The sequence below is a fragment of the Ruditapes philippinarum genome, unplaced genomic scaffold (assembly GCF_026571515.1).
Source record: "Ruditapes philippinarum isolate M1 unplaced genomic scaffold, ASM2657151v2 ctg392_1_1_1_1, whole genome shotgun sequence".
Classification (NCBI taxonomy): domain Eukaryota; kingdom Metazoa; phylum Mollusca; class Bivalvia; order Venerida; family Veneridae; genus Ruditapes; species Ruditapes philippinarum.
The window spans coordinates 99,147-125,519 of NW_026856686.1; the positions used below are offsets into that span (position 1 = coordinate 99,147).

The 26,373-nt window shown below is 33.1% G+C and overlaps 1 protein-coding gene and 2 long non-coding RNA genes across 3 annotated transcripts; 1 reads left to right on the forward strand and 2 right to left on the reverse strand.

Moving 5' to 3' along the window:
• Positions 1 to 15,322: 15,322 nt before the first annotated feature.
• Positions 15,323 to 17,545, reverse strand: LOC132747346 (toll-like receptor 2 type-2). The gene has a single exon (XM_060736695.1). The coding sequence runs from the start codon at positions 17,543 to 17,545 to the stop codon at positions 15,323 to 15,325; it is 2,223 nt and encodes a 740-aa protein (XP_060592678.1).
• A 3,476-nt stretch (positions 17,546 to 21,021) lies between these two features.
• On the forward strand, positions 21,022 to 22,693 carry LOC132747341 (uncharacterized). Its single transcript, XR_009628115.1, has 3 exons — positions 21,022 to 21,283; positions 21,658 to 21,747; positions 22,153 to 22,693. It is a non-coding gene; the product is annotated as an uncharacterized LOC132747341 (long non-coding RNA).
• Positions 22,694 to 23,543: 850 nt separating this feature from the next.
• LOC132747339 (uncharacterized) lies at positions 23,544 to 25,408 on the reverse strand. Its single transcript, XR_009628114.1, has 3 exons — positions 25,302 to 25,408; positions 24,645 to 24,754; positions 23,544 to 24,317 (listed from the first exon to the last, which is right to left on the reverse strand). It is a non-coding gene; the product is annotated as an uncharacterized LOC132747339 (long non-coding RNA).
• Between the last annotated feature and the right edge of the window lie 965 nt (positions 25,409 to 26,373).

Here is a 26,373-nt window from a genome sequence, read left to right on the forward strand (position 1 = left end):
ATTTCCCTGAGTGGGAGGTAAGGCTAATAGGTCTATAAGATTTTGGATCATTTCTGTTTTTACCATTTTTATGCAATTGAATGACACATGCCTCCTTCCAAGCATCAGGATAGATGCCCTCACTCCACACCCTGTTCTACAGACCCAACCAGATCTCAAGCACACTGTCAGGCAGGTGCTTGAACATCTCATAAGAGAGCACATCCCGCCCCGCCGCACAATCAGGCCTAGCATTTAAACATGATTTAAGTTCCGAAAGAGTAAAAGGTAGATTTAAGGGTGTATTGTTTTCCCCCGGAACATAAACACTATCTTTGTGTTTTAACTCAAACTCTGCCTGGTAGTTTAAAGTTTCTGGTGACATGTTCGAGTTGCTGGAGACCTGATTGTAGTGACTAAAAATTGAGCCTTTTCAAGGGGAGTTTTAACAATTTTATTATTTATTTTCAATAGTGGTACAGGTTTGGAAGCTATACATTTAATGCTGTTTATTTTTTGCCAAAATACTTTTGCACTACACCTAGATGTGGACACATTCTCACAAAATTCTGCCCAATTTTGTCTTTTTGCTTCCAATATGACCTTTTTGCTATTAAATTCAGCCCTTTTTAGATTATCAAGATTACCAGGACTTGGATGTTTTTTAAGATAATTTATTGCTTTTTTTCTTTCCTGTACCACTTGTTTACATTCGTCATTCCACCACGGGACAGATTTGCGCCCCCTTGACCTGGTGCTGGATGCCGAGATTGCCAACTCAGCCCTGTCTAGGATGGCCTTTGTTAAATTATCTAGAAAGGAATTAATGTCATCGCTGTAGACTTCTCCCTTGGAATTATCTTTATTAAGGGTATGGAAAGTAGACCAATCTGCCTTTCCATAATAAAATTTGACATTGTCATTTGAATTATCATTTTTGTTAATTTTTGCATTCAATGAAATTACTATTGGAAAGTGGTCAGACCCCATTGAATCATCATGAACACCCAAGCCAAAGATGCCGAAAGTTTGGGTGTGGCCAGGGTAAGGTCAATTGCAGTGAGAAAACCTCTCCCTTTATCTAACCTTGTTGGGGAACCATCATTCATTAAAACAAGACCCATTGCCAAATATCCTTTCCCATTCTATCGGTTTTGGATGATCCCCAGTAATGGTGATGTGCATTGAAGTCACCAGTTATCACACATTCCTGTAGATTGTTATCTTGAGTAATGTATAATGTTATCTTACTCAGTGATAACTGGTCGCCTCCCCTTGAATATAGGTTAACCAAGAAGAATGGGGAGTCTTAAGCATAAACTTTAATTATTTGTAATTCATAGACCACGTTTCCTTTTTTATCCTTGGGATTGCCTACAGCGACCACCTCATAATTAATATTATCTTTAATATATATAGCTAATCCTCCTGCTATGTGATCTTGTCTATCTATAGTAAAACATTTATATTCAGGGGTGTATCCAGGCATATTTTTAGTTTTATTTAAAGATAATTTAGTTTCTTGGATACATAATATATCGATTTGAGGATTATTATCAATAAAGTTTTTAATTTCACTATGTTTATGACTTGATAAACCCTGAATATTAAAAGAAATAATATTAAGGTTCCTAGACATAACTGAGCTGTTTAATGTGTTATTAGGTGCTTTATTTATAGTTTTAATATTTGGTGTTTTAACCATTTCATTTATAGATTTCCTACAACCTTTAAGTTTGCCGGGGTGACAGGGGGTTTGTAACCCCCACCTATCATATTGGCGCCACGGGAGGTCAGAGACCTATGCCCTCTCACTTTCATACCCTGGGTATCACACTTGTTACTGTTGAGGCCTAAGTCAAGTTTATTAGATAAAATATTTCTAATATATCCATCAAGTTTATTTTTAGCAGGTTTACTTTTGTTGGTAATTAATTCTTTAACTAGACTTACTAATTTTTCTAATTCAATAGACATGTTTACCTGCAGGTCTATAAATTTAACCTCTTTTGGTGGGGACACCGTTTGAATAGATTTATTCACAAGGTGTGCTTCCCACGGTATACTCTAAATGGGCGAATCATCAATCAATAATAGCCCAGACAGAGATAAATTATTGTACCCCCCGAGTGTATCTTCCTCGGAGGTACTTTTTAGGCAAGATGTATGTACCGAGACCAGGGAGTCCTCCCCCGTGACATCGAACCCCCCATTGTCACTCACAGTTGGATCTTCTGATACCCCTGTGTTTGACGGTGGGGTCCCTGTCACAGCTGAGGGCTCCTCAGTCTCAGTTCTCTTTGGGGTTGAGTTTTTTTTTTTGGGACATTTTCTTTGAGTTTCCTTGGCCTGGTAAAGGTTCGAATCCCCACCGGGGGTAGCCGTCTCCTTTAGACAATCACTGTAAAGTTTCGCGTTGCTTTTTTCACCCTCAATTGGTGAGCATGGGGGTTGCTAGGAGACGGTTCCCCCAATAATTGTTCATTTTCGGCTCTTATTTGGGCCTCTTCTTTTGAGAAAATTTGGCAAGCTTTTGCCCAATTTACCCTATGCAATCTTGCTATTGCTGTAATGCCTGTGGCTTTGAAGTACTCCACACAACCAGTATAGGCGGCGGAGTGTTCATCACCACATTTCGCGCATTTAATTATTTGTGAGAGGCATAATCTCGTGTTGTGATCTCCCGCGCAACGCCCACAAATTATACTTTGTTTACAGGATTTGGACACATGTCCGAAACCCTGGCATAAAACACATCGCGTTGAAGGATGCACGTATGTTTCCGTTTGAAAAACGATCGCCGTATTTTCATTTTGAATCGATACATTCAGGGGGAAGGCCCCCGCAAAAGTCAATTTTATGGCCATTGACATTTCCTTATTTTTATTTCTCAGTCTGTCAGCCCTTAGTAGGGAGCCCCCCCCCCGACCTGTCAAATTGCAGTTTAGTTTGGAATTCGGATAAAATCGTCTAAATCGTCTCCCAGAAGTACACCATGTATAACGACTTCGAATACCTTTTCCCCTTGGAGAGACGCAACCTTGGTTCGAATCCCGGCTATATCTATTATGCCTATGTTCAAGGCCTTAACATAGGCTTCCCTGGAGGTAAATTCTAACATTACAGAGCCGGACGCGAGCGGTGTTGATTTTTCCACATTTTTTACTTTCAATTTTATTTGTTGGGCCAAAATTCTGAGATTTATGGATGACAATTTGCCATTTAAGCCCTTGAGGACCCCTTCGTTCCTCCACACTGCTTTTGATACCCTAAGGGCCTCTCGCTGATCTATAGGCATGCCTAGGATCCTGGGGTGGTCCATGTGGTGACGAGATGGCCCGTAAAGGGCCATCTTGTTCAACATATCTGCGGACCAGCCGCCAATTTGTATAGTCTATAATTAAAAATTTAGATAAAATTTATTTAAATAATCTATTTTATGCTGTTCTTATTAAGAATGACACACGTAAACAGGTGAACAAACCAAACACACACTGCGATCAAAATGATCGTTTATTTTAATAATTTTGGGACGTGATTCACAGACAAATAAAATAATAAATAAAAAGGTACTAAAAATTACAATAAAAATTAAAAGGTTCGAAAGTTCGGAGGACGGAAAGGGGTGCACGTCAAATAACAGTAGTGGTTGGGGTAATCTTCTAGAATATTGGTAAGGCTTGCGTTGATTGATGATTAACTTCTAGAAGGTCTAGATGGTTGTTCCTGTTAAAGGCGCCAATGGACTATGATTATATACCTCTGTAGTTGAAATATATTCGGTATACCTGATTATAACGTAATTTGTTTGATAACAAAAACTTGATTTGTTTACCGGAAAACCGGAAACGGAAGTCATGATGATATTGATTTCTGCTAATTACATGTGCCGATATAACAACTAGTTAATAAACATTAGATCCCCTATATTTAGGTTATAAATGAAGTATATGCTCGCCTATATGATCTCTTTCCGGTGGCGATGGTAAACAAACGCACATAAAAGCTTTGTCTTAATTAAGATGATGTCTGTTAGCGAATAAATGTACATGTTTACATTGTATATTAACTATTTTTTAATTATATGGTTCTCATATTATAATTAACAAATGTAAATAATAAATTTTCCTCTATACAGCCTAACTGTAACCATGAATGATATATTCTAAAATATTACAATTAAAGTAATTGTTTCAAGTTAATTAACATCAGCGCAAATGGAAAATTATATTATTCAAATAATGTTAAATAGACGTTTTACATGTGAGATTTTCTCAATCCATTCCCACTGGCTCATGCTACCAATTTTACACTTATAATTGTATAAATTAATGTTGATATTGATAAATATAAAATTATATTAATCCGCAGAACGCCTTATGTCGTGTGCACATAATAAATTCTACATATTTGAGTAGATCGGTGTTTAATGTTTTGAAGTTAAATGTGTTCAATTAAGTTTTCATTCAATAAGGAGCAAAAGCGAAGAAAATTTAAGTTATTTCAGAGAATGTATTTAGGTATTCCAAGGATCACATTATCACATATCAAATTTACAAAGCATATGTAATTGAATTATCAGTGTGTGACATTTAAAAATTATCAGTCACAATTTTTTGTTAGTCCAACTGCATGTACAATATAATCATTAAATATAATATTTTCCATAAAGCCAAACCAAAGGTAATGCAAAAGAAACAAAACACATTCAATACTAAATCAGGCAACACCGTTAAATCATGCCACTTTTCTAAATGTTGTAAATAAAATAAATAAAACTATAGACATTTGCCCCACTAAGAGCAGTAAGTAAGACCTTCAAAAGTAGCCATAGCCATTTTGCGAGATGAAGTCCATGAAGTCTGTCCTGGAAAAATAATATGTCCCAGGCAAAGACAAGAACGTACATTATTGCACAAAACCTTTTCAAATGAAGACCCCTGACAAAAGGCTTTTTAAATAAGTAGCTAATTGCCTATTGTTGTAATTGAATTCCTAAAAATTACAATAAATATTTTCAAACGTAATGTAAAGCACAACCAATGCCATTTATTTCAAGTGCGAAATGGTGTTAATAAAAAAGAATTAATCGCCTGATACCCTCCATATTCAAATGAAATTGCAAAATACTCCTGGTGATGAATACCACGTCTGAGAAAAGGCTTGATACAGCATTCCTATTCTTACATAACAAAGCCAATTTATTATTCCGAACTTTAACCCTCTTGCCTGTAACTTCATGTCAATATGCATAGGATTAATAGCTGAAACAATAATGCTACCAGAGGAATGATGACACCCATTAAAAATTAAATCATTATAAGCAGACAAAATTGTATTTTCAGTATGTGGTTCTGTCACATCATTTGTACCAACATGGAAAATAATTTAATAAGACCTCAATTCTACCTGACCTTGAGAAATCCTAAATCTAAGCCTATAAATGTTAATTCCAGGGAAGGCTGTAATGACTAAAAAGCGTGTCCCAAATACCACAAAAATGTTTGCCCATATAATCCATACAATTGTGTCTTTTCGAAGCAGCGTTTGATGCTTTACATTTTCTGGAAAAAATACAGAAAAATTCTATCAACTTTAAATATCGCAGTACATAATTTCTTTAAAATCATAACGTATATAAAATATTTATACATATATAAAAGGCATGAGAAACATCTTTAATAATCTTGAATTTATCATAATTTGAAAGAGAAATTTAACGTTTATTAACGTCAGAATGTCGATCGCCAAAAGTTTGAATCTGATCTGAAGAAACATTATTCTTAAAAGTCAAAGTAGCAAAACCCCGTCTAAATTTATGAGAAAAATATTAAGATACATCAAGTCTAAGATTATTCAAGATGAGGCGTAACTTATTACGATTCATTTAATAAGTAATATGTTTACCATTTGCTAAAAGAAATAAAGCATCTGAAGACATATTATCATAAGCAGAAACTTGACATAACTTGACATAACCAGGCAATCTTAATAATGGAGTATGTAACATGCGCTCACCAAATTGAATAGTCTTAGTCCATTTTAAGTTACAATTAAATTATCATGAAATGGGACACATCAGATCTAAACAAACATTTATGATTGATAAAACTATTAAGAGTAGTGGGAAGTTAGTTCGTTTTACTTGCTAGTAGAAAAAAGCAAAAAGAAATAAACACAAATATACTGAATTTTCTGAGCTCTTTAAATCCAAAGAATAATGCATTTTATGCAGCAGCAGTGGAGTTATAGGTTTAGCTTGCTAAGTTCAATGACATTTCAGTCGTTAAATTCCGCGCAGAGTAAAATACATGTAAATAAAACAATTCATTTCAGTCAAATAACGCAGTAACTGATGAATAGCTCTAACACCACTTGAGTAATTACGAATTCTAGCCACAGAGTTAAATGAATCACTGGGAAATTGATAATATAACTGAATTTTCTGAAATTCACAATCAAATTTTTGTAATCTGAACCCAACATGCGTTCCATAAAATATGTATTAATATTATTATTGACTGGTATTCTGCAACCTTCATATTATATAATCCTGATTGACAAATCTTTTCATGAATGATAACTTTATCAATGATATACGTTACAGCACAAACATTGCATTTTGATGATTGATAACAAATAGTTTTATTAATGTTTATCAAGTAATTTTCCAAAATTTTGGAAGGACAAATCCACATTTTCGTTAGACATCAGATTTCTGTTCAATTGATCAAATTTATCAACAAGTCAATTTGAAGAATGTGGACAACAGCTTGAACATTCAGGATGTTAAAACTTAACTATGTCCTTTACCCAAAATGAAGCACAAATATGTTGAGACAATTTTGCTATTAATACTCAAAATATGTGGGTTGTGATTTTGTATACATTTGTTTCTTTGATAATGGCTACAAAAACACACTGTCCCTACAATATCTGTTTTATTCATTGCAATTTTATTATGTTTAACATTTGTTCCTTTTTTATCAACGTGACTTGACAAAATTGAAGTTTCATATTGTTGAACATATTGAAAAGAATCATCCCAATCACTATGATCCAATTCTATTCCCCTTTAAACAGCAGCGTATAAACTTTTGATAACAACAAATACGTACATAGAAGAACATAGGTACATCAACTTCTTTAACAAAGCTATTCTGGCTACCCGTTCAAAAGTATCAATGGAATAGCTGGAAATAGTTTCCAGCAACAATCATATACAAATCTAACTTCCCAAAACTAACTGATCCTGTAACATATTCAAAACGTAGACCAGTGATAATGTTGCCTTTTAACAATTTTATCCAAAGCCTTAACTAGAATGTCAGATTTAATTTTACTTTTACAAGAAACTCTAACATTATCTGAGCTTCTGACGAACTGCAACGATTTTTGTGCCCCCGAAAGGGGGCATATAATAATCACACCGTCCGTCCGTCTGTCTGTGTGTCCCCACTTCATTAAGTCCCTACCTCAAAGGTCAAGGTCACATTTTGAAGTTTCACATTATCACAATTAGAATTAATAGGTACATACAATCGTGTCCGGGCTGTAACTTTGTCATGCATCAAAAGATTTTGGAATAACTTGGCATAAATGTCTAACTCATAGAGACAATGTGTCGCGTCTTATAATCACGTTTCTACCTTCAAGGTCAAGGTCACACTAACATTTTGAAGTTTCACTTTATCACAATAAGAGTTTATTGGTACACACATTTGTTTCCGGATTGTAACTTTGTCATACATCGAAGGATTTTAAAATTACTTGGCATAAATTAAATGAATTTAATACATTGGTTGCAAAACATCGTGACCAGAAAGATACCCGAATATGAACGAGAATACTGAATATTACCCCCTTAACCCACAACATTCTGAAAATGAACTTTTAATTGTTAAGAGACTTTACAACATTTTTGCCGCTAGTGAAAAAGGACCGAATAAATTCAAAAGAAGCTGCAGTTGGATTGTAAATACCCCTATTTCTATGTCTGAAATACCCTCAGGTGTATCTGTAATTGAGTATATCGGAACATTCCTTGACAGAAAACCTCACGCTTTAGTGAAATCAAACAATGCGCCCATGTATATTCAAACTAAACCGGTAGTGTATCAAGAATTGAAAGAAAGGCTTAAACATCAATCCGTGAAAACGGTGGAAAAAACTATGAACCAAAAAACAAGTGACGATTTCAGAAAATAGAGACATGAAAAACAACTTAAAAACATAAAGTATTCTCGTAATAAAACCAAGGAAGTTCCTGCAAATGCGGCAAATCAGCTTGTCTCCGTCGAAAAATGACTAAGAATCATGACTTTGTTTATAGTGTTAAACACCTTAAAGGATTAAACAACCCTGTAATCCCCTTATGCAGTGAACAACAAATAACAGACATTAAACGGTTCTTTGGAACATGGAGAACCGTTTTAGGTGTCGGCAAAACATACAATCTAGGTGATTTTCACGTAACGTCAAAAGTTTATAAGGACCTTTCAGTCTTAAAACGAAGTACACGGCAACACCCCATATCCTTTGGACCTATGTTTACACACAAATTCGTCGACAAATCGTATTGCTGACAATATGACGGACGAAGAAATAAAAAATATGATTTCAGACAAGAAGGAAGCTTTTAAGGTAGCGATGAACAGATGTCTGCCAGGAAGCACCCATACGCTCTGTACCAGACACCTGCGTGAAAATACCAAAATTAAAAGCAGATGTAACGAAAAGTAACTAGTGGGTGGAGTAACAACAATTGTGAGTCCGCCAACTATATCCTGAGAAGCGCAGCAGATTGGAAAAATTTCGATATTTATTGAAATGTTCGCCGAAATAGTTAAGTAATGAAACCACAGAACGTTCACGGGCTATAAGAGGAACTGGTAATAATGAGTTAAATACTCTGTTTATGCATCATTGTCAAACAAATTGGCAAACATGACCCAAGATTCAAGAGATAACAGGGAGAAGAAATACCGACAAGAAAGCGGAAAGCAAAATCCAAATATTAAAGTGTCGAAAAACGGACTGAGAACTGTTCTTAGAACGCCTTCTGCGTAGGAGAAAACGTGCCGAGAAATCCCGAACAACTAATGCTAAATCTTATCTTTATCTATGTTGTATCATAGTTTGGGTACCTTTCCGTTGAAAAAGTGTCAGAGTTAAATCGTATACATATACATGCACAGTGCGGTAACTGGAATGCGGGTATCAGTTACCCGCACTCCAGATCATGCCCGTTGATTGGTTCATTTTTGCCGGGGTTTACATATTGTGACGGCAGAGAAAGGGAAAGGGGCAGAACTATCATATTCAAATGCTCGTTCATTGGTTAATTTTTTCTGGGGTTTCATATTATGACAACAGGGAGCGTGCTGTCATGTTTGACTATGATACAAAAGAGAAAGAACACCAAAACACTCGGCAATCTGATTTATACTCGGGGGCTACGCCCCCTCGTACAAATCAGATAGCCTCGTGTTTCGGTGCTCCTTCTATTACTTAATCTTATTGGAAAATGTTGATTAAGAACTTTTGCAGTTAAACCAAGCTGGAAATATCTCGTTCAAAACAGTTGATCTTCAAAAAAAAAAAGATTGACTCTACAAACGTGTTAATAACTTGATAACATACGTGTTATAATGTACTTAAACTTGTTTTTATGTATTTACATTATCCTTTTAAAATACATTCGTGCAACCTACTTCGACATTGTACCATAGTTCGTTTTTGTCAAATAATGATTTCCTTGCATTGTAATTATTGTTGACAATATTGACCGTCACAGATTCGTTTTAGCATTAAAAGTGTATGTCTTTCATATTAATAGCACATTTGTTATTAAAACATTCATTTTCACCACAACAACGATCATCATCTATATAATAATAATAATTAAAAGAACCATCATCATCATCATCATCAGTACCATCACCATCACCTGTATCATAATAATGATAATTATAATAATCATCATCATCAACATCATTAAAATATATCAGCACCACCATCACCTTTATTATAATAATGATAATAATCATCATCATATCATCACGTATCAGAATAATGATAACTATAGTAATATGTTTCACCAGCAGCACAAATACCACCTACACTATCATCATCATCATCTTCTTCATCATCTTCTTCTTCTTCATCATTATGGATTCCAAAACATACATGTACATGTTATAAGTCCACTTAAAAAGAAAATAACGCCAAATGTTTTACTGCAATAATACTTCAGTGTGAGAATTGTTTTTAAGTTAATAAATGTACATCTTAGTAACATCTAGATCTGTAATATGTAAAATGATCTAACATATCTTTATATATTGTTAGTAAGATAATTATAATGTTTCATTATATATCTTATAAATACTTCTACCACATATTTCATATTCATGATTGTTATTGAAAGTAAAATTCAAACTGGATTAGATTTAGTATCAATATCTGTACATTCTTAACCATGTTTAATTGTATATAGATATTTTGTATGTGATATTTAAAGTATTCTGCACGAAAAATAATAAAACGATACAGTAACAATGACCTGATATGCTAACCTACTCCTGTTAAACGAAAAGTAGCATCTTGAACATGTTATTACTTTATGTTGTATGTATAAATATATATTTATAAAAATGTGATGAAATAAAGTTAATAAAATACACGTTCAAATTTTCATAATAAAAATGTAGTTGTTTAAGAAAGTTTCATTCACATCCAATAACAACGTTTACAATGGTTAAACAACGTTAAATAATTTGAAATTAACTTATGTAAAAAAAAATTAAACATAATTTTAAATGGAGTTTCATTAAATCAATAGCTCACAAGCGGTTAAATATAGGAAATACTATACGATGTAATATCAACATTAATTTTTTTCATCTTTTAAAATTTTTTTCAAAACTTTTGCTGTGAATAGTTTCCAAATCCCCAGTTTTTGCAATTACATAATTTCCAAATTAATTTGTTCATATCCATATGATTTGATTTTGTATACTGACTGCTCACATGTTATTACAATAATAACAACAACAACAACATTTTATTTGCATAAATGTCATAACAACATAATAGCCATATAGTAAACATAAAATAATGTAAACAGTGGTACAAATTCAAATCTAAAATAGTACAAAAAGGTTAGCACGGGAAGCCCCTTAAGATGAATTTAATTTCTATTTCTATTGCAAGATGCAAAATAAACATTTTTACCTAAAATAATTAATTCTTTAAATTACACTTCTATATTGTAATCTGTGTCATTCCAAATAAAGTATATATCTTCTGTTCATAGTGTGGTTACCTGTTGTATGTGGAGTTTATATTGTAACATATTTTCTCTGTATGTTTTCAAAAGGTGTTTATTGTACATTTCAAAAGAGATTGTATTGTAATTATCAGTTGTTGTTCTTTTTCGAATATCAAATTCGAGCATTATATATCTTTAATAATAACACTTTCTAATCAAGTAACATTTCTCTTTCAGATCTAGGCTACCGTGGTCGCGTCCTGTACTGTTGAAACTATCTCCTGCAGTTTTGATGTGTTTTTGTAGCTATATGTCGTGAGCTGTCTTTGCTATCGATGCTGTGCTTCCTAGAGTGGAAAATCCCTGTGTAAGTCTGGTGATGAGGTCCGTTTGGTTGCCTGGTGTGTCGCTTACTTGCTCTTTTAATTCGTCATATGTCGTCTACTTTGTCTTTTAATTCGTCATATCTATTGTTTAGTGATAACATGTTTTGATGTTTGTTTGTTTGTTTGTTTCATTTTACGCCTTTTTCCAACAGTATTTCAGTCATATAGGCGGGTAGTTTCCTAACCATCGTTCCTGGAGAGTTACACCAGTACTAGACTACCTTCCTCCGCGCTAAACTACCAAAGCATCTCCCGGGGATATGTTTTGATGTGTGTTATGTAAGGTCGTGTCTGATCTCGTCTGATATCTGTTTTATAACTCCGCTGTCAGGTCTTTCAGTGGTTGAACTTGTGTGTTCAGTGTAAGTTCTGTACTTGTAAGAGTTGCATGTATGTTTTGTATGATCGGAGTCAGTCTTTACATTAGTCCTGTCACTTCCTCTTATTGTCAGTTGTACGTGTTAACGTCGTTTTTTGTGTGTGTAATGGCTTGTTCTTGGTCCGTATTGTCATAAGATCTGTGTTACAGGTGCTGAAATTACTACAGATAATGTAAATAAAATCCTGAAACAATATTTGGACTTGTATTTGATTTTTCCCTCAAATATATTATCCAATCATTAAAGCGTGTCGTTTCAGGTAACATTCTATTTATCTATCTATCACTCTAACTGTGCAATTTACACCTTATTCTATTGTTATGCTCAATATTTGACTGTATCGACCAATCGAAGTGTATAATATCGATGAAACTACCATGTCATAGTAGCGTAGTCGGGCATACGCACTAAACGAAAACGCGTGTTTTAAAAAAAAATAAAAGGTCTTAAAAGTTAAAAGAAAGTTGTCGAAATCAGTACCGTAACCCTGTTTAGGCATCGCCGAGAGTTTTGACTCATAAAGTTATTTGAGTTAACTAATAATTATTATAAGATTGAAATAAAGAGAAAGTGCAAAATTTTTGTGCTAGACAAGGTTTTTTTTTCAAGCTGAAAGTAATAAAATGTAATATATCTATTCATATATAATTTTGTTTTTTCAAACACCGTAGTAAGTGCATTGGAGTTCCTGGCAAATGAAGGGGACAAGAAAGCTGCTGCCTACTAACTATATGTGTCGACGTTTGAAATTGCCATAACATCTCTGACGACAGAACACTGTTGCCTTAAAGGGTTGGGGCATCAAAATTGTGCAAGCAGCCGCCTTTTGTGCAAGCAGCCGCTTTTTATCCATGTATGATCTTAAGAGGCGACTAAATGGTTTTGAACTTCTGGAGTCTATCTATCTCTTAGCTCCAGCAAGTGAGATGGTTTTAGCCCTTGTATTGCTATAAGTTTGTGAACTCCCGATGTTAGGCAAAATCATCTTCCCAGTTTCGGGAGCATATTACCTAAATTGTGTTAGTGCGTCATAAAAACAAAACCAAACAAACAGAGGGAAGCTACATGCACAGACGATACAATGGATGTGCAGGTGATAAAGACGAAGCTACTTTCACCAAGAAAGTCGATGACATTGTGAATCAATAGGGCACTTGCGTTGGGCCGTCCACAAGCTCGTGAAACATTACCATTGGCTATTGAACAGTAATATCCGTCCTTGTTTTGGTAGTTCTGCTCATTATGCAACATTTTCTCGGGAAAAAACCCGAATACCCGGAACATAAAGAGGGGAGGGGGGCGTCCCTCCTTTAACCCTCCCCCAGGGTGTATTATTCGTTTTGGCCTCGCTTCGCCACTGCCAATAAATAATTTAAAAGTAAGTGCATTACCCTTTATTAAAATTGACATGTAAAGAGCACAAAAACAAAAACGATTCAATAAAATACTTATTTGTTCCCACCACATCAATGACATCGATCGATACTGTTTATACTGCCATAGAGAAGAAGTTAAAAATGAAAGAGCACTAGTGCACGCTGCTGAAAAAAAAATGAAATAAATGATAGAACAGGAAATAAAGATGGATTAGGTGTTACGAAATTAAATATCTTCTTGTTTAGAGGGAAATTATACCTGAAACATGAATACAGTTTTACTTCTTTCTAAATCTTATATGTTTATATGTTGGTTTTAGAGCATTTTCGATGCCTGTTTCCTGAAGAAGGTAGCGTTTAAATGTGAAACAATTTGTCATAAAAGTAGTGAAACTTAAACAAGGTAGTATTTTGGCTTCCATACAAAAGATTTAAACCACTATAGAAAGCAACCGAAGAAAAAGATGTTTCAGGTAATTTGTCAATAAGTAACATCTTGGAAACTATAAGAGTATACATGTACAAAAAATAAAATGTTTTTGGCAAAAAATGCATTTTGGGGCAAAATGGGCATTTAACATTATATAAAATTTTGATTATATTAATGTATATGTGAAAGCCTTCCTTTATAAATTGATCGCAAGATTTCCGCAATAAAGGCCATCTATGTTCAAATAATTTATGAAAATAGTTTGTTGAAATACACTTTTTGAATAATGATCTGTCTTTCCATATTCATTCACTATTCAACTTAATGTGCACATGAATCAGCACATTTTGAACATTTATATAGTTTTTAAACATTATCAAATTAAACAAATAAGAAATCAACAAAATGCAGACAATGTTAAAAAGAGGCTTAGAATGAGGCTTTAACGTATTATGTACATCAGAATTTTAGTTTTAATTTAATATTATTTTATTGCAACTATCATTTACATCAATACAAGTAAAGTTACATACAAAAACAGATATAAAGTGAAAATGGGTCGGGTTACAAGTTATTAGCAACAGCCCGCCCCACAACGTCATTGTTTAAGATATCGATCTTCATATTAAAAAAAAGACGCCAATCTACCTCTGGCAGGAAAAATACTAACAATGCTAAGAAAGAAAGAAACTCATAAAAACAATAATAAACCCTTGCACATAAGTCTAAGAATGTATGAGGAAATGATGTTGGTATCCTTTTTTCGTTATATTTGACTATTGTTTAGACCATAGATTGCTTACAGGTGGTGGAGAGGAAGTGGCATGTGCCGCTTAAAATTCTGCAACTATGATAATATGTGCATACAACATTGGATCTTTTTAAAATTATTTTTGTAATGTATTTCTTTCAAAAACATATCAAATCAGCCGAATATTTGAATGAGTTTGATTATTTCTTCTTCGACTATTTCTTTGTCAAACCAATAGTGTAACATGCACATAACAATGGCTGTTTTTACGGAGTTTGATAAGTTATTAAAATGTAACTCATTAATGTGCAAATGTTACGATAGCTAACTGCATGTTTATAAATACATCATCAATTTTGTAAATTTTAAACCGGAACTCCTTCCCAAACAAGTTACTTATAAATATTCGCCGCTTAGCTATGCAAACCATTTATTTAAGGACCGATATGTTTACACATGCAGATGTTAAATTCACCTCCGAACCCCTTGCCATGCTATTTATCCTTGTTTTTACAAAACACAATCACGGCTTCATCCGAATGGAAGAAAAAAACAACAAGTTCTCCTTCTAAATCCTCAAAACCTCCAGGTCTTTGAGAGGCACCAGGGGAAGAAATGACGGGTGCATATATTTGCATTTTATCTTCCTTCTTTCAAAACATAAAATAAAATCATTTCAACAGATAAATTAACGAATTAAGAGTTACGCTGTTTATATTAAGATTACAATCTAAACTCTAAGTTTGTTTCAATTGTTAACAAGTTCTATGATAGATGCACATACATTCTCCCAAGACGTTTTCGGTATATAGTTATCGTTTTCCTTCGTAAATAAAATTCGCGTCCTGTGTTCATATAAATCCAGCATTTGACCATTCATCATTTCTGTATCTATTTCATCCTTAACCATAAGAACGATAGGCTTTTCCAACAAGATAGCGTAATCAAACTCATTCCGACAATGTACACTTTGAATGTAATGATCCGTTAAAAGAATCACCACTACAGACGATTTACGAAGAAACTTTGACATTTGCTCTGGAATTGGTCTGCCAATTTGAAAATGTTTGTCTCCTTCACAGACTAGATTACTGTCCTTCCCTATCTTTTGCTGAAGATTCTCATTTAATTGATTAAAGACGTACTTGTTGACAAAGTCATCGTCGTTACTGCTGTATGAAAGAAACACAACAAATTTGTTTTCGTCAGCCCCCTCTCTAATGAGAGCAATGCGATCTTCCATTTCACGTTGATATTTTCGCTGACGTTGGCATCTCTGTATTTGGAATAGAATAGCTACAACTGAAATTAATGCAAGAACAGATGCACAACATATTGCGATGATCACTTTGGGTCTATTACATATCTCCTGTATTTCATTAATGGTGTTATCAGTAATAAATATTTTCTTGGAGTCCTCGTTTTCACATTGTAGGCCAAGATTATATGTTGTGATTGAAGCTGAGTTTTTAAGCCATTTAATGAAAGCAAGGGAGTTACATTTAGAGCACTGGATGGAGTTTCCTTGAAGTAGTAAATGAACATTCAATTTGTCAAATGTATCAAAGGTGGCTGCATCGATGACTTGTATTCTATTTCTTCTGACATCTACTGTCCGGAGATGCGTCAAGTGATTCACGTCACAAGAAAATTCAGTTATCTGATTGTCTGATATGTCTATGAACTCAAGTCTTAGATTGTATGCAAAAATGTATTTTGGAAGACGTGTTAATCCATTTGAAGCTAAACTTACAGTGCTTAGATAAGAAAGGTTTTTGAACATCTTTTCGAACAAATTGAAATCTTCTGCCATCATACTGTTCAGTTTGTTTCTTGAGAGATCAATGTCTGACAGTAATATGAAACTTGAAATTGCATCCGGATGGAGGTAATGGATATTGCATCCTGACAAATATACTTTTTTAAAAGTGCATCCAGGTATGGTGAGTTTTAAGTCCACCCTATTGAAATTATTGTTTCCAAGGTGTAACACTCCCAGCTTAAATATATTGGCTCCTAACACATACACTGTTATATTGTAAATAGATATCGATGACTTTTTTGGGAAAATACCTGCCAGACTTAAACTATTGACGTTTTGTATGAAAAGCATTGACTTCATCCAGTCAAAGATTATTAGTAAATTTTCGTTTCGTTCAATAAATCTCTCGACAGGAAAAACCTTAGATGGAAAAACTGCATTACTGGCATCAATTGATTTAAGGTTTGTACATAACTTCTGAGGTTTCCAATCACCCTCAAACTCACTTATCCTCACATTTGAAACATTTAAATGTTTCAGGTGAGCACAATTCAAAATGAAAGCTGTAATGTTAAGAAATTGAATTTGTGTTGAACTTATATCGAGTTCTCTGACTTTTTTGTCGGCAATTACTTTGAAAAATCGCTCATCTAAGGTGATACCGTCATGATAACTATCAAGAAAAGCTAAGTTTAGATACTGAAGGTTAGACACAACATTACTGTTATCAATTGCATTCAGAACATTTTCCAAGTTTAATCTTCGGCATCCTGATAAATCTAAACGTTTTAGATTTTCTACACCAATAAATGAGTCAGATGCAATTGTATGTGTATCTTCTAATTGGATACGTAACACTTCTAACTTGTTTAATCCAAAGAAACAAAGCGAATCGAATACTTCTACTGTATTATGTTCATCGAGCAAGTCCCTACTGGCAGAGATTTCAAGTTTTGTGATTTGCCGCCAGTTATATGTCGAAAATAATCCTTTGCTCAATGTTTGTTCCAATATATTTATGAGACTAACTGTCCTCGTGCCGACCGGAATAGCCGCCGGGATATAATTGCAGGTGATTACAGCATTTCTTATGATGCAACTTTTAGATTCAGACGTAGTAGATGTAGATGGGGAACCAAATACACCAACAAAGAGAACATATAGATAAATGCAAAACACATAAGCAAAATATTTATCCTGTACATGCATGGTTTGTGCTTTACAACTCACAAAATACAACTCGTTATTGTTTGATTATACTCCAGTGTTTAAGAGAATGAATGACATGTAAAGCTTGCCTCTCCACCCTTTAAGGTTTAGAAGTATTATACTGTGTCATGCAACATAATAGGGTATCATATGGTTTATTTAAAACTTCCGTGTGTGTGACTATGTTTGTGTGTAAGTTTATAAAGAATGAATCGCAGGCCGAAAGCTGACCGTATAAATTGAAATATAATCCTTAATATCATGCTCAACAGAACTTAATTTCCGACTTTAAACACAGTCATATAAAAAGTTTGATATAAGGAAACTGGGATAAAAAAAATTGGACCAGAAGGAAATTTTACTTAACAAAATATCCAGTAGCAGACGACAGAAAAACAGTATCATTGTGATCATTGAACAAGCAAAGCTAAGTTTAATAACAGAATTGTTAAAATGTAAATACTCATCCATTTTATCTCAGCTATCATATAATAATCGGAACATTTTGGCGTTTTATCAATAATAACTGAAGTTATTATCATAAATTATTCTAATTTTTAATAATATCCCGAAGTTTTACGGAAAATGCCGAGAAGATGCCATTGTATCATATAAATGTCATATTTAATTATTTTAGTTATTTCTTCGTTTTCTGTATTATCTTTGAATCGAAAAGAAAATAAAGTCTATTTCCGTAAAATTATGATTAAGAATATGCCTGACAATCATAATCACTTTTAACATGCCCACTGATGTAGCAATATAAACAAATCCGAAATAATTTCAACCGGTAGACACGTTTTTTTTCTACAAACAAAAATAATGTACTGTTTACTTTTATACCTATATAAATTTACTTGATTTATTTGTACTTTTACTTGATATATTGGAATAAACTTAGTCAACAACTCCAAGCATTTTCGAAGTACCGTACCTTACTGATTCTTATGGAAAAAGCCGAGAAGATAAATAGCGATTGCATATATATCGAATTGTCGAAGCGATTGCGTATATTAAGTTGTTCGGCCAGATATAACTTAAGCAAAGTATACATACGTACTGTTATAAGTGTTCTTTAAATTACGATTTAATGAACAGTAGTGTAGGTCTATAAGTGATGGGTTTCATGCTTAAATTATTGTTTTAAATACAATTTCACACAAAGGGATATCAGAGAGCAACAGCAACATGTATGAGTCCGATTTTGTCTAAGCCTTTACCAATAAAATATTTGTAAAGATAAATGAGCCATGTCGCGACAAAACCAACATAGTGCGTTTGCGACCAGCATGGATCCAGACCAGCCTGCGCATCCGCGCAGTCTGATCAGGATCCATGTTGTTCGCTATCAGTTTCTCTACTTGTTATAGGGTTTGTAAGCGAACAGCATTGGTCCTGATAAGAATGCGCGGATGCGCAGGCTGGTCTAGATCCATGCTGGTCGCAAACGCACTATGTTGGTTTGTCATGACACGGCTCAAATCTGTTTATGGATCCCCCACTGTTCGGCTAAACTTGTTAAATATAGATACATCGGATATAGAGGATATTGAATGAGTGTAAGTTCAATACTGAATTTATTGCACGAGTTGAATAAAATTATATTATGCGAGCCTCTGGCGAGCATAATATTATTTTATTCAACGAGTGCTATAAATTCAGTAATGAACTTACACGAATTTAATATTCTATTTATCACATACCCAAAATAAAGACCGTTTAAAGTGAAATAAGAGTCATTTTTCATTGACGCGCCTATAGTATAACGCTAACATTTAGCGCGTCTTTACACTATGTTTGTATATAGAGAATAATAGGTTGGTGCCGTGGATTGAGAAAGTTTATCTGGCGAGGCGGAGGAATTTATTGGGTGAGCCGAAGGCGAACCCAATAAATTCCGGAGCAGAGCCAGATAAACTTTCTCCATCCACGACACCAATCTATTATTCTATTTATCCTGTCACCGTTTTTTAAAGAATTTTATAAGGCAAACAACCTTTAATCACACTATCGGAAATGTTTTTATATAAACAAAGAAGGCCCTAATTTTTTCTACACCAATGCACTCGCCGTTCTTATTATCTCCCCGTGTATTTTCACATTGAGGGCGCCATTTTGTTTGAAAAATGTGATAAATAAAAACAATTTTTTGTCGAATTTTGTTGTGAAAACTATCTAGAATGAAAGAAAATGGTCTAACTAAGAAAATAAATTCGAATACCAATATCTTTTATTCAGTCGTTAACGCTGTACAGACGTTTAAAGTATTGTTTACGTGACGTCACAATGTAGCGCCAAACAGCACGTGCAAAACAATCAAATCAAGTACGCTATTCTAAAATGTCGCAAACAGTTAAGTTTTACATTTATTTCACTTTAAATAATTTTTTATTTCGCTTGAAAAATTATAGAGTGAAATAAAATAAACAAACAAAGTTTTATCAACGTTTCCAAAATTCGTTATTCTACACACAGAAGATTTAACGACAGTTTTTATATTTTTTCTTGAAAAGTAGTCCGGCAAACATGCATACCACGTGATCAAGTGCCGTAGATCAGTAAAAATATACGGCACCTTGTTATCGGGCCGAAATTGAGACAAGTGACAGGATAAAACGCTAATGACGTCACGTCAAAATATATGCAAGGCCGTGCAATACCATATTAGGCCAGTCAATATAAAGATACACCTAGAACTAATTGCAAAAGAATTTTTATCAACACCTTACGAAAGAACTTAATCTTAAGTGCTTACCATAAAAAGTCTCGAATTTTTGCATTTGCAATTAAAAAGATAAAAGCGGTTTTATGTAGCGATTTTTTCCATTTTAAAACTTGCTCCAACTACGCTACCATACCAGTAGATTTCACGCGCATTGTTTGTGACGTCACGGAAAATAAGTATGGCGGCGCCCATATTGAATCTAAAACGGCTGTCAACAACCTTCGTTTTGGAACTTCTGAACCGTTTGGGGGTAAAGTACAAGGTTTTTACTTAAAATCTAGGTAGGTTTATATATAACCAATATTTTTTCAGATGTTTATATCACAAATCTTTCGACGATAACGTTTAAACAATAAAGAAATCAGCGAATAGTTCATGCTTGCGTCATTGTAAAAAATTAATTCTAAAAATAAAAATACTTTGAAATTGCATGCAAAAAATCACCTACACGCGTATTATTTAATTTTCTTCATTTGCATTTTGTTATTTGTTTATTATTTATACGAAACAAAAAGAATGAATCGATAATGGTACTTCAGTTTTTGACGACATTTTGTACTACGGAAGCAAATACGGAACATAAATCTAACATTTGGTTTATTATTTTTGTTACTCTATTTTGATTTATTTTTCGCGTTTAATAAAGTTTTATCATTGTAGGAACACAAGTAAAATTCAAAATGACTGTTTAGGAATTTCTATGTGTCATTGCCAAATATAATAATGGCAAGATCATACTGCTAGCTTTTCAAATTTGTTGTAAATAGGGTATGTAAGTCTCGTCATGTGACTTGCGAGATTTCACGATATTTTGCACTTCCGGGTACAAACAAATATCAACAACATTGCTTATCTATATTGGGTAATACTTGTATGCCGGTGGGAAAGTAAAACTTACACGGAAAAGCAAAGGGTATGTGGAAATTGGCAGAGTTTTTTGTTTTGTAACGAAATGCAAATAGTTTCATCTTGTGAACAAGTATCAATGAAAGACAACTTCGTATAATCTTCAGGTGGGTGTGTCATTTCGAATTCAGTTTATCGCAATAAATGTTGTAATATTTTCATGTCCATGTAAATCTAATAAATTTGTTATTTGATACGATATCATTCGCATCTGACTTCAGACTGGTGAATTTGATTTTATCAATTTTCTACAGCGCTACCTGATTATCTCTCAGAAATATAATGTTTAGAAATTTCGGACAGCGCATATTTCGGATAAAACGTTTCAATATGATTATCAGTATGTTTTATTTGAATATATTTTCTTCTAACTGAAAATATTATTTATTATTATTATTATCTTTATAAAGCACAAACAGTCAAGCTTTATATTACCAATTTAAATTGTCATAAAATTTAATGAAATATTTTGCTCGTGTAGATATTTAGACTGCTCATGGACAGTGGTGAGATGAAAGACGTCAGTATCCTATGTAAATACACATGCATGCTCTGCTGTAAAATCGTTTTGGTAAGAAATATATACTTAAAGCTACTTCTACTACATTAATGAAAAATAAATATTCTTGTATACCATAATGTTCTCGTTTTTGTAAATAATTACAGTGTAGCTAAATAAACAAACAGTATGGCATATGTAGTTAATTCATGTTAAATACTGTTTAAAGTATTTTTCTCAAGTAAGTGGGTCATATTTTTTAGTTAAATCATGTTTAGTAAATAGTTAGTAGAACCTAGTCACTAGCACATTTTTTTAAAGATCAGTTGTCAAAGTCAATCTACAAAAACTAGGACACCAAGAAGTGATTCTCCCTTTTCAACATTATTTTCTATTCAACAATATGAAAATGATTGAAATTTACAGCTGACCAATTATTATTGCTTTCAACTCATGATAAATTTTCTTTATATGCAGGTATGTGATTTCATGGTTGGATCTTGAGTACTTAATTGTCATGGCTCTTGACTTATTTTGGAGTGTTCACCATCGGATTAGAAACCAAATAGTGATACCACCAGACATAGTTGAAAGGAAATGTCCATACACAGACTTGAAGTACATAGTGGTAGAGACATGGCAGTCCATTACAGATTTTGACTGAATTAAAGCTTCTTAAAGCTCCATGTCTTGTGTAAACTGTCTGACTGAATGTTTGTATTCTAATAAAAACTAAGGTTAAAGACACTTCAAAGATATATGTCAGTGTAAAAATGTTAAACAAAATATCTGTCTTTGTTAGAAATAAATAACCTGTCTTTGTTAGAAATAAATAACCTGTCATTTGTAACTTTGTATTAACTTAATTATTCAAAGATCATTTATCTTCTGCAAATGGCTGTCCAAAACAGTTTCAACCAGGCATCATGTAGTTTCAAAAAAATTGTTTTAATAGACTTGTAAGGTGACAAGAATGGTAAAAAGATAAATGATCTGCATTAAAATGTTTCTATCTTGATTGTGTTTCATTTCATACTATCACCATGATCACTGCAATTGTAAAAGTAATGTAATCTATAACCATCATTTAAATATCATAAAAATCATCTCAAAGAAAAACTTGTTTCTGAGGCAAGATGTGTAAATTTCCTTCCAGTAATAGCCTTTCACTGCTCTTAGAAAAGCCATGATTTGCATTGTACATGGCAGGTAGTAATACCAGAGTAAACAATAATAATGCAATTCATCTGTTTTGAGTATTCTGTAGTAAAACACTAGCAGCTAGCCCTTGAAAGCCCAAGTCTGTCTCTTAATCACAAAATTGGAGAAGACTTGCAATTCTGCATTCCTTGAAAGATTTTAGTATCAGAGGGGCAGTTATTACATACCATATACTTCTTTGGGTTTCAAATTACCTGTTTTATAATGTATTGGACCTGTTGACATTTGACCAAAAGTGAATTATCTATACAAAACATGCAAAACTTAGGGTTTGCACTTGATACAAAACAATTACATCACTGATACATTAATATACCCATTGGGACTGTTTCAAAATTGTCAATGTTTAAAAAAACACACAATGCTTTTTAACTTCTGTCAATGTACATATGTGTAAATGTAGTCATTGAAGAGCTGTCAAGAACTTTTCATCAATATTATTTAGATAGTGTCTGTTTCCATTTCAGGACAGACAAAATTCAAATGACATGCACAGTATTTACTATAGTCAATGCTTGCATATTCAAGCAATCTAGCCATTGCTGTTAGAGAATTAAAGTACACAGTGACACTATTTTGCAGATGAACCCTTATTATCAAGCACTGCTATAAATATATGCCAAATAGTAGAAACAAAAAACAGTTCATAAGTTTGATGAACTTTTATTTTTACACAATTTATAGTGCACTGCTTAGCATATATATCACGGAAGAAAAACTTCAGGAAAGCACTTGAAATTATTATAAGTTATTTGGACAATGTAACTTTACACTGTGAATGTCTACTGATACAAGAATAAGAATATTTCGTTTTACAAATGTAAAGACTTTGAAAATTAACATGAACAAATTATCATAGAGTTATAAATCATATTCTAATTAAAAAATGGTCAGCTTGAAATGCAAATTTGTGAGCTTATCAATGATTACCACACAATATTAGTAGTAGATGATATATAATAGTTTTGCTATTTCTTTTTCATCTTTACTTCATAGTCATTTAATGTCCATAATGCCATATGACTATACTGTGATTCCATGAAAATCCTTATCTCTGGTGTGTTTTCTACTTTGGTATATATAGGTATATATAGAGTATCTAGTTTTAATACTTAAAACTGCAATGAAATGTGGATATTTTACTTTGTTTCTATCATTGTGACATTAACAAGTTAACAAGATTATGGTATCATAGTGTCAAACACCATAAAATCATACTCTTTTACATTAAGATTTTTGTGCTGGATGTCATTCATCTTCTTCAGGAAAGTACATTTAACTATTCTCAGTGGCTTATATTAAACTAATATTTCACTTTAACTGTGTGTTCTCTGATATCATTCTCAAATTAAGGAACTGGAAGATGGTAGCTGCAATAAAGGTCTTCATGGACAAATTCTCCTTCATCTTTTTCTTTTTATCTGCAGAATGAAAAATCAGTAAATATGTTGTTACAAGTGTAAGACCTGAATATATTTCACTGAGAAAAACACATCAGTCGCAATAAGCTGGCCATGATTGACAGAAAATTTCATATTTAAAGTAAATAAACATTAAAAATAAACAACAACTCATAATATATAACAGTCAAAAATATTGATCTTCTTGAATGTGAAACATGACTGTTTTTCATGTTTTATTTACTTATCAATTATGCAGTGAAATCCAAAAATTATTAAAATATCGTGATAATTGTTTATCTTTCCGATATCAACTAAAAATTAATCAGTTATTTTACATGTATTTACATTTGATGTATAGATATTTCAGGATCATAGGCAGTGCAAACAGTTGATTAATGGTCCATAGTGAACAACTGTATATTCTATACTTGTCATATACACCCCTGTCTACACATCTGAAATGGTTTATTCAAATATTATATTTTTTAATTCAATCATAATTTGCTAGGTACCATATTAACTTGTATATATAATTGAAAAAGGAAGAGAATAAAAACAAATAAGTGTTAGTGCCTTGATACTATTCTCCATAGTTAGAAATGGAACAATACTATTAAACTTTGCATAAATCTATGATCTATCCATCTAATTATTTAATTATCAAAACTCTTACTTGGGACCTGTGGTTAATTATACTAATGTAAGTAATTGAAATCTTGATAAAATGGAAGGGAAGAAATATCCGAATTACTGTGCAATGTCCGAATTTTGTATAACTTTAATATACACTAGAATTAAAGTGTTTCTCCATTGTTTATTTCAATAAGTTAAAATGGTTTGAATAAATTTCTCACATCAGTAGCTTTAAAACAATACTAAAAGCTAAACAACTAGAATTCACTACCTTGACAAAACATCCGAAACAATTGTCACTATCCGAAAATAAACTAGTTTTATTAAACTCTATAAATCCCTCGTTTTTCCGTCAGATAATTGACCTACCTGCATTTTTTGACCCGTGCTTTCCACTCCTTCAAATCTGAAGAGAACCGAAACAAAATTCACTTCTATATCTCTCGAGTTCTTCGGGTTACCTATATGCGTAAGGGGGCAGGGGACATATTCGAATGATGGCCCCGGTCAAATTTTTTAATAACTCAGACATGGTGTTTTGAAGGTACTGATAACTTCTGATATTTCTCTGTCATTGTAATTCTTTCTTGTTTGTGTGTAGGAAATGAGATATATTTTTGGGTTTTTACCCGAAACTAAGCATTTTGGTAGCTTTGTATGTATTTCTGACTCTCCGAATGGAGGTGAAAAAGTTAAAAATCAAGCTTTGACAGTTGGCGCCAAACAAGTAAGAAATTTCAGATAAATTTTGTGAAAAATCTAAACGTATGACAGACACTTTATTTGTCATTTCTGAAAATGCCATAGCTTGCACTGCGTGTTACTGATATTTTTAAAGGAATCGGGCGGATTCTGGAGTATGCTGCACCTTCATGAAGATTGCCTATATTGGTACATTTTAGGTGTGATTTTGGCTGGGTGGGGGTAAATATAAATTGCTGTCAGTCATTTTTTGAAGGAGCAATGCATGCAAACTATTATTTTCTTCAATGTATGTCATGTATCATTGAATAATGCTGTGCAACTGGTTATCTGCCTGTAAAACAGATTTTGAAATATTTGGAATTGTGTTTCTGGTCACACTGAAATACAAAATTTTTCATTTTTAGGTCCCCTGCCCCCTAATGGTAAATAAGTCTGCCGATGTACCCGGAAGTGGTAAATCGAAAGTGAAAGTAAACGAGACTTACGGGCCCTATTGCGAGATAATAAAATTAACAAACTCATAGTCATCAAACTTTGTCTTATTTTGAATCACGACCGTTTTTTAATTAAGTCAAAAAATATTAAAATTTTTAAAATAAAAAGCAAGAAATTTAAATTTTCTTTTTGAAAATTTTTTTACTTTTTATCTTTTTGGGGAAATGTTTTAACCCATACATTTTTAATATATGTTGATCAATTTTTTACAAAAGGGAAATAATTGAAAATCTTTTTTATA

Bases quoted from the DNA above. Each gene is read 5' to 3' on its own strand.
- LOC132747346 (XM_060736695.1), bottom strand. From the start codon at position 17,545: ATGCATGTACAGGATAAATATTTTGCTTATGTGTTTTGCATTTATCTA.